Source organism: Penaeus japonicus, unplaced genomic scaffold (genome assembly GCF_977035675.1).
Source record: "Penaeus japonicus unplaced genomic scaffold, GWHDUDI00000001_assembly GWHDUDI00000032, whole genome shotgun sequence".
Taxonomy (NCBI): domain Eukaryota; kingdom Metazoa; phylum Arthropoda; class Malacostraca; order Decapoda; family Penaeidae; genus Penaeus; species Penaeus japonicus.
In genome coordinates, this window is record NW_028234434.1 from 27,053,446 (window position 1) to 27,063,445 (window position 10,000).

Sequence of the window (10,000 nt, forward strand, 5' to 3'; positions counted from 1 at the left end):
CATCTTCTACAGTGTTTTTCTCAAGAACAAGAAAACCTCTTCATTATAATCCTAAATTAGAGTACTGTTGGGTTTAATAATCCTATTTGCAAATCATATATATCAATCAAGAGGTATTTAATTCTATATAACAAGATAATAATAAAAAAAAAGCGTTTATTGTAGTGATCGTCAGTGGCTTCAAACACTAAAAAACATGGTTAAAATTCCCTCAACACAATACATCTTTATACTAGGGCCATATCTCCCTTGTCAGATATATTGCCTGGAAAAGACGACACCCCTAAACATTTCTCCCTCCAGACATTATGTGCCCAAGATAACAAAAAAAAAATTTAATTAAAAAACATATATAAAAAAATCTAATAAACCTGAAAACTGTCTCTTGATGGTTCGAAGTTCCTTGAAAAAAATAGTTGATGGTAAATAAAAAAAGCACACAAAAATAATTACACTCTTCTCTGAAATGGTTTCACTTGCAAGACAAGAAAATTGGAAACAGGAAGGAGCAAAACCACCTTTTTATTCCAAGAAGCCGAAGAAATAAAAGAAAGAGGAGGAAAAGGAGGAGGAGGAGGAGGAGAAATGGGAAGAAGAGGATGAAGAGGAAGAAGAGGAAGAGGAGGAGGAGGAGCTGTGGGAAGAAGAAGAGGAAGAAGAGGAAGAGGAGGAGAAGGTGGTAGCAGAAGTATAAGACCTTATAATTCTGCAACAATCAAGTCCGATGAAAATCAAAGCACAAAGAGTTACAGCAACAGAATGCTGTTAGGAGTGTAACCACACACAAATGCTTGTAAATAAAGAAACCGCATACACAAGATGACCAACAGGAGGAGAAGGAGGAGGAAAACACTTACGAACTGGTTCCTTCTTCACTGTTTGCTTGGCACGAGGCAGGGCTGTTGCAGTAACTTTCGACGGGCCAGCTACCCCAGGCAAGGCTGATGAAGGCGTGGATGAGGGCGTAAGAGGGGTTCCCTGATCTGACTGAGAGGCAAGAGGACCTGCTGCGGCAGCAGCTGTGCTATGGTCTACTGGTGTATCAAGAGCTGGAAGGGTATCGGTCAGGTAAAACGTGAGAATTTGTTTAAATTTTTAAGTGTGTGGAACTCTAAGGATCTTAGTATTAATATGTCCTATACAGAATGGAGAGTAGATATTGGTTAGTCCAAGCTATCAGAAATATTTTCATATATAGCAATAGGAGGAAGAGGAATATAAAACGCCGTTTCAATTTTGAGTAAGAAGTTAATCCTATGAAAATATAGAGAACTGACAAAGTTTTTACTATTACTATTCTAACATTTTCTATTTAATTGAACTAGTTTCAATTGCATTTATGGGTTTATACTGTGCTCATGAGCAACCAAAATAATATTATCCTTATTAAAGTTGCAGTGATTAGAATATTTGTCTATCCACATAAAAACTTCTTAGAGCCACTGTTAACCCGTTAACAACGGGTGACAAGATAACACGTCTAGTGGTTCCAGGGTCAGATGCCGGGGACAAGATATTTAGTCGTGGCCAGCGCGCTGGGTGATCGGGCATACAGAGCTCAGCCGCGGCCAGAGCGGCTGAGAATCCCGAGGCGTTAGGCTTATGCTTTAGTAATATCTACCATTGAAGCCAAAATAGCCCCATCGTTAACGGGTTAACTTCATTAATGTATGAAAACTACATATATGCCAAGAAAATGCTTTCAGTTCCCCTAATTACACACCAAAATGCAAAAACAAAGAAATTAACCTTCCGTCCTTATCCCTAACTTCTTTTTCTAGCAGATTCTATTACTAGTGGTTCCTTTATAACCCAGGGAAGCTAATATATACCACATACACATTCTCTAGACATATATCATATACATGTGTATATGAGAAAGCAAATAGGTCATCATGTAAGGGAACTACAGCAATCAAATGATACAGCAATAGAATGCATTACAATAATATTTACACATCATATGATCTAGACACCCATGCTCAACTTGAACATACAGTGCTATGCGTGAACATGACATTCAACTGTTGTGTAGACAATATGACTGTTGCAAAGCTATTGATGAGGTTCATAAAATGTCATCGTCAAGAGAAGTGGGGTCATGTTAAAATGGGGTTAAAAAAAAATTAGTGTTCAAATTGACCAATTGTTGACTTGACATCCTATGACGCCTCAATTTTCAGCCGTTATGACCCAATTTTGAAGAGTTTACTTTCTCTTGAATAAGAAGTTCAATGAGTCGACACATTACATCTGAATTCCCATAAACTAGTGTTCTCAAAATTGGGTATAATTGTACTTTATAATAGCGTCGAAGTGTAACATCACAGACATACAAATGAATACTTATTTTCACTATCATGTATAAAGTGATATGAGTAACACATCATGCATGTCAACATATGGCAATGTAATACAGCAATATGTGCAATGAGAAGTGAGAAAAAAACAACAATAACAAGGGTATTCTAACTTGACTTTAAAGCATTTTTGTGTATCATCATCAACATACATACTAAGAGAAAATAATATACTAAATCATGTGTACACGTAACTGAAAACAAAGCTTGTAAAGAGTAAATAATGAAATGAAAGAGAGAAAAATAAATAAATAAAGAGAAAATATGAAATAAAGAAACAAAGCAAAAAAAGAAGAAAGATAAATAGAAAAAAGGAAATAATATGAAAAAGAAAACAATGAAAGAAAGAGAGAATGAAAGAAAAGAAAAAGGAAGAAAGAAAAAAAAAGGGAGGAAAAAGAAGGACAACAAAGAAAAATGAAAAAACTGAAAGGAAAAAACAGAAAGAAAGAAAAAGAAACAAATGATAGAGAAATAGAAAATGGAAAGAAACAAATATAAAGAAATTACTCCAAATAAAGAAAATACAGTTAGCCTTCAATTCAAAATATGATTCTGAACTAATCATGCATAGACCAAAAGTGCATGCTTACAACTCACAGGTCTTTGGGATATAGATTATGTGATGTAGAAAATATAACACATAATCCAATACATATAATGTAAGAGAGTATTATTATCATATAGAGTAAAATAATGGCAAAACAATCGACCGTGTTGATAAAAAGGCAAAAAAAGTACGATATCTAAAATAGGTTCATTGAAAGGCTAGAACTTTCAGAGAAGCCATTTTGAGTATAGTGAATTTTTCCGTCATAAAAACATATAATAAAATATGTTGCCACCTGTGGCTAAGGCATGTGCTTATCTAGGGACAGGGCTCTTATCCAGGGACAGGGCGCTTATCCAGGGACAGGGCACTTATCCAGGGACAGGGCACTTATCCAGGGACAGGGCACTTATCCAGGGACAGGGCGCTTATCCAGGGACAGGGCACTTATCCAGGGACAGGGCACTTATCCAGGGACAGGGCACTTATCCAGGGACAGGGCGCTTATCCAGGGACAGGGCGCTTATCCAGGGACAGGGCGCTTATCCCACTTATCCAGGACAGGGCACTTATCCAGGAACAGGGCACTTATCCAGGGACAGGGCACTTATCCAGGGACAGGGCACTTATCCAGGGACAGGGCACTTATCCAGGGACAGGGCACTTATCCAGGGACAGGGCACTTATCCAGGGACAGGGCGCTTATCCAGGGACAGGGCGCTTATCCAGGGACAGGGCGCTTATCCAGGGACAGGGCACTTATCCAGGAACAGGGCACTTATCCAGGGACAGGGCACTTATCCAGGGACAGGGCACTTATCCAGGGACAGGGCACTTATCCAGGGACAGGGCACTTATCCAGGGACAGGGCACTTATCCAGGGACAGGGCGCTTTTCCTGTTCAGGCATCGTCTATTACAGAGACACCCTCCACACACTGCCCAATAAGGGGAATTCCGACAGCCGCAGTGGTTGTCACATCATGTATAAGTTTGTGTGTAGTTCTTTTGTATTAGGCCCCAATTAAAATTTTGGTTTATTATTTAGCTGAGTGAGTTATGTTTACTGTATGGAATTGTGGGCTGTATGCTGCTTATCAAATTTGTTTCACTTTAGCTAAATCCCACTGTTACTATTGTATTAACTTCACTTTCCATCAGCCATGTATGATGGCAAAATCTGGGAGGGGGGGGTGGGGGGTTGTGTGATATCTATTTTGGCACTTGCCGACAGTATGTAAGGGGTCGTGCACACAGTCAACCCATTGTATGCCTTTCCTTCTCCAGCTTTCCATCACCTCATACAATCATATAATAGGATGTATAGCATATAACAGGCTAATATATATCATCTATGTGAATATATATTGGGATTCAGTAACTTCCTTCTCAAAAAAACTCTCTTCATAAAACTAAAAGCTCCTCTACACTTGACAGAGTGCAGATTCAATCAAACTAAAGGAATAAAGTGTAATGCGTATTATCATTATCAACACAATATTCAAGCTTGGTGTAAAATTGGTGTAAAACCAAATATTTTAAAACAATGTAAATGGGGTAAGTGTTTTAAAATGTAAAATTATATTAACCCATTATAATAGGTTAAAAAAAGGGTCTGGGCAAGAGGGATGGCTGGGCATACATGACTGGCATGGTCTAATCTGCGACTGCATTGCTCTGCCTTTGCAGCAAATCATACCATCCGCAGCTAATGGGTTAAAAAAAAAAAAAAAAAAAAAAGGAAAATAACTTAAAATGATGTAAGTGATATAACTGTAAAAGAGTTCAAAGATTGGTGTGAGACATGTAAAAATGCTGTAAATGAAATAAATTGTAAAATGGTGCAAAACCAAACCACTCAATGAATATCTTACTAGATACAGCATTTTTCATAACTGAATTAGTAGAATAGATAAATAAAAAGAAAAAGAGATAGATGAATATAGCAGACATAAAGAAGGAAATAAATAAATATGTGCATAAATTGATAACAAGGAAAGAGAGATAAATCAATAAGGAAGGAAAAGAGAAAAATGAGATAGAGGAATAGGATATCAATAATGATAATAAAGACAATAACAAAGGGGAAAAAAAAAAATAGTAACAACTGTAAAAATCCATTAACTAAATTACAAAGGCACAAATAAATGAAAGATCCCTATCAACTCATAAAAAATAAACAAAAACTAAAAGTGATGCATGCACAATACCTGCAAAAGATGTAGGCGGTGTGGGAGGCAATATGCGGGCGGATCCGTGCGACACAGAGGGGGGAGGCCAGGGGGTACCCGTGGGACTGTGGAGGAGTGTCGATGCTAACGTACCTAAGGGCTCTGTCTTGGGCATTATGGGAATCTCGATCTTGACCCTCGCCGCTGCTGCCACTTCGCTCCCTGTCTTTGTGTCCGAGTGCTTGCTCTCCGGTCTCTTGCTGTCAGATTTCTTTGGGGGCGCGGAGGTGGTGGAGGAGGAAAGAGTAGAGGTGGAGGAGTTGGAGGAGGTGGAGGAGGTGGAAGAGGCAGAGACGTTGGTGGTGGAGTTAGAGGAAGGGAAGGAGGATTTGCCAATGTTACTGCTGCCACCACTGCTGGTGGCGACATTGCCTATGCTCGCGCTTGCTGCATTGCTTGGTGTCTCCACTGTGAGTTCTTCCTTCACATCTTCAGGTTCTTTCTTGATCTGCGGATTGTAGACAAAATCAGTGATGATGACTGGGAGGAATAAAGAAGACAAAGATGAGGACTCAACTCGATAACGACAGATGGCGAGAAGGAGGAGGACAAGGAGGAGGAAGAGGTGGAGAAAGAGGAAGTGAAGGAAGAGGAGGTGGAGGAAAAAGTAGATGAGGAGGTGGAGGACAAGGAGATGGAGAGGGAGGAGGAGGAGGAAGTGGAGGACAAGGAGGATGAGGATGAAGATGAGGAGGCAAAGGAGGTGGAGGAGGAAGTGGAAGAGGAAATAGAGGAGGTGGAGGGTAAAGTGGACCAGAAGGTGGAGGAGAAGACTGAGTATAACTCTTCCCAGTACTCCAGATCACCATGGTAGGTCATCCTGGTCCAATTCCTTGCCAACCAATAGGATCAGATCAAGGGAAATTCTGTCTTACCACTATGAAGCCATCATAGGCATCAACATATCCATGGCATTACACCCACAAGCACTAAACATTACTAAAAATCATGCACACTTTTTTATGTCAATTCCCCTTGTATTAGAAGACCTCTTTTCCATGAATCAAAACAGTAGAAAAGCTACACGAGCACTTTCAGGAAGATATACAGTAATTGTCATTCTGAGAAATGTGCAGAAAATCATTTCCTTTGAGAAAAGCGTCCACATTATTCATATCATAAAATATCCAAATCACAATGACTTGAACTGAAACAGTGGTGCATCAAGGTAACCCCCATCTCCCCAATAGAAAGAAAGAAAGAAAGAAAGAAAGAAAGAAATTAAAGAAAAAATCCTATCCTCTTTGAATATGGAGCTCTGACTCTTGTTATCCTTTAGGGCTTAAGCAAAGCAAAATATACTGACCTCAACCGTGGCAATTTCCTTGGGTTCCTTCACCGTTTCCTTGGGTTCTTTGGCAGCAGCAGCAGCAGCGGCAGCAGCAGCGGCAGCAGTGGCAGCAGCAGCAGCAGCAGCAGCAGCATAACTACTTCTCTGCGACTCCCTCTGCTCCATGTCTTGGAGGTGAGCCTCAATAACATCTGGAAGTGAAAGGAATTGGATAAATGATAATGAAGAAAGAACACTAATAACAAGCGCAAATGATAAGAAAATGCAAATTATTTAATGACAAAATCATCATGAATGATAATAAAAACAGGAGAAATAATAATAATCACAATACTAATAATCGTCATTAATCATCCTCATTATAACAATAAAAACAGTAATAATAATAATATAAATAATAATAACAATGTTGATAATGACTGAAAGGGGTAAATTACACATTCATTTTCAGGTATGTTTTTGATGGATATCGAACAAACTTATTTCAAAATCAAAGTTCCAAAAATATATCAGTTCTAGGATGCTGATATGGTTCTAGATACTCCACAAAGAGGTCAACATTCATGGCATACATACAACATCCTCTAAAAGCTAGGTTCTTATGAGTCAAAAAATGTAACTAACTAACCTTTCATGTTTTTCACGGAGAAATCGAACTTGTCAATATCATAGGAGAGTCCTGCATCCTCAAAGTATCTGCTGAGGTCATTCTTACTACGGATCTTTTTCCCCTCCGGCCTGAAATAGGTGACAAATAATAAGGAACGAGAACTAAATTGTGATGTAATTTGACGATAACCATGATGAGAACCTAGATTATTTTCCTATTTAATTAAGAAATAAAACGATGTCTCAACCAGAGGCTTAACCAAACCAAATGTAAATGGTTTTGCTGCAAACATTGCAGTAATACTCTTCTAATTACAGTAAATCTATCAAAAACTGAACAAGACATTCTGTTTCATAAGAAGAATTCTAAAAGCTTTCAAAGCCATGTTCTTACAAACACGGCACACACTTACGTAATATAGAACATGTCCCACTTTCCTGCCGTTGTTCCATGGGTGCGTCTCGTGCAGCACTTTTTCCAGCCATCTTCGATGTCCACAAGAACAGTGTTCATAGCTACAAGAAATATGAGTTTAGCATAGGAAATTCTGACTAATAATTAATAAGTTGACAAGATAATCAACATCAAATTACCAACATACTAACAAAAAAAATCATCAATAACAAGTTAACAAATGAATAACTAACTAATTAACAAAAAGACTATTAATCCTAGATAAGAAACAACAACCATAATTTTTCAATTAGTTACAAAAAGACCACCGAATACAGAATACCATTTAGACTATTAACAAATCAACCAAAGATGACTTATTACAAACATACAATAAGGTAATTACAATAATCAACAGTTCAATAGCCAACCGCCATGGGGGAAAAAAACCCTAGTGTTTACACATAATAGCACAAAAGAAATCAACAGCCACTGCGAAACCCATTATCTCAACATCGGAACCCGCAAAACCAACACGAAAAAAATGTCACAAACACCAACGACACCATAGACACTGTATGCTTTACTCACACTGTGATGGCATGGGGCTCTCACAGGAGGCACTTTCTGCGGCCTCCTGTGGTGGCTCCCAAGACTTGGAGGTGCCGGCAACGGGTGTGCCATCATCGTCGTAAATTCCCATCGAGTCTCTGCCTCTCTTCTTCGAGGCCGACGCTTTCTTGGCGTGGGAGCTGAAGGGTGTGTGTGAGGTCTTCGGGGAAGTGTCGTCTTTCTTTCCATGATACTGGCATAGCAAGAAGAAAATTGAATAACCAGTAGACAAAATAAATGGGGAAATACATAAAACAATAAAAACAACATTTGAAAATCAACAAAATAGATAATAATGATATTAATAACATTAAAACATAAAAATGGTCTATTAGACTCATCAGGTATCATATACAATAAAAAATTAACAATCTAAAATCTAAATTTATCACAAATATCAAACACAAAGCCAACCACACTAGCTTGAGGAACCTCACCTCATATCTCCGCTTCTTCTTTAGGGACTGGAAAAGCTCCTCCACAGCTGCTTTCCTCTTTGGCTTTCTCTTTTGATCAATAATTTCCACTTCAAATATACTCTTTCTGACAGGGGTCGTGACAGCTTCCACCTCGGATAATTCCTCTTCTGCAGTTAAGATAATCATCAGTGAAATGCCAAAATGAAATGGGGTTCAATAGCATAAAATGAAGACACTGCATCTGATTTTATACATAAAAAAATGTGTTTCTCTACCAATATGCTGACAATACATAAATATACCTGCATGTCGATATATATTTGCTCACAGAAGACATGTGTATATCTGTATATGAAAATACTTCTCTAGCCAGATAATTCTATCTCATCACACTGTCTATTCAAACCTACAAATTATCAAATAATATACAATTGATTCTTCTATGCCTTCAAGCACCTGTATAAGCCTGTTTGTACATGTAATATAAAGCTAAGCCACACATCCTCAAAAAAATCAGCCTAGGCTACCTTTAATGACTTCCCCGCCTGTCTGATCGGGCTCTGGGCTGGAAGGCCTAGAGTCTGTGGAGCTTGCAGTGGTCGCAGCCGGAGAAAGGAGCATGAGTTCTTCGTCCTCACCCATGCTCTGCTTCCTGGGGCTTCCGCCGTCGTTGCTTGTGTCATCTCCCTCTCTGCTGAGTTCTGATGAGGTGCGTGGAGACTGGAAAGCGGACAGGTTTTGCCTTCTTAATAAATGATCATTGAAAGGTCTGAGCAATACCATTATAAATTATGATCAATATTTGCAAGCTACTTTTTATTATTTACAAGTTTAGTTAATTACGTTAGCGAAAAATGACAAAACTAGACTAAACTGACTTTTAGAACCAAAAGTCTTAACACTTTTGTGAGTGACATCAATGGGGCAGAATAATCCCTGCTGGACCCCTACTCACCTTTTTTTCAAATTTTGTAAGAGCTCCTGATCTGACGACTTTTGTCACGCCATCAAAGAAGAGCACTTCATACTGGTCTGGAAGAGTTTGATTTTATTTAGACACAGACAGACAGACAGACACACACACACACACACACACACACACACACACACACACACACACACACACACACACACACACACACACACACACACACACACACACACACACCATCTCCGATCAAGACTACAATTATCATACAATTCCCACAATTAATACACTTAATAATCAATTATTGCATTTATCAGGCCTATTACCAATCAATGTATATCTCACAATCATCGCACATCACAATCATCATGACTGCAATCAGAAAACACCCTACCATCTCCTAGCACTTTTGTGATGCGTGCTTGATATCTCTTTCCGTCTGCCGCCCAACGAGCAGTTACTCTGTCGCCGATGCGGAATATACCACCCTTTTTGTCCTTTCTGTAATGAACAAATATTTCATCAAGTATGTCCAAAAGCAGGTATGTTTTTCTGAGAAAATCATCTGAGTCACCTTAATCAATTGCAGATTGCCAAGAAGACGAGA

At 38.8% G+C, this 10,000-nt stretch overlaps 1 protein-coding gene across 7 annotated transcripts in view; it reads right to left on the reverse strand.

Annotated features, from left to right (window-relative positions):
* The window catches only part of LOC122242966 (uncharacterized), a 48,031-nt gene that overhangs the window by 17,879 nt on the left and 20,152 nt on the right, over positions 1 to 10,000 (reverse strand). For 4 of the 7 annotated variants that reach the window (XM_043000434.2, XM_043000417.2, XM_086556544.1 and 1 more), the window contains 10 exons: positions 9,788 to 9,894; positions 9,421 to 9,497; positions 8,993 to 9,185; positions 8,484 to 8,632; positions 8,026 to 8,239; positions 7,454 to 7,556; positions 7,060 to 7,169; positions 6,447 to 6,622; positions 5,120 to 5,588; positions 858 to 1,049 (listed from right to left, as the gene is read on the reverse strand). In XM_043000434.2, the coding sequence (XP_042856368.2) occupies positions 858 to 1,049; positions 5,120 to 5,588; positions 6,447 to 6,622; positions 7,060 to 7,169; positions 7,454 to 7,556; positions 8,026 to 8,239; positions 8,484 to 8,632; positions 8,993 to 9,185; positions 9,421 to 9,497; positions 9,788 to 9,894 (1,790 nt within the window). The remainder of the gene's footprint in view (positions 1 to 857; positions 1,050 to 5,119; positions 5,589 to 6,446; positions 6,623 to 7,059; positions 7,170 to 7,453; positions 7,557 to 8,025; positions 8,240 to 8,483; positions 8,633 to 8,992; positions 9,186 to 9,420; positions 9,498 to 9,787; positions 9,895 to 10,000) is intronic. The other 3 variants (XM_086556545.1, XM_086556547.1, XM_086556546.1) reach the window with 1 other exon arrangement.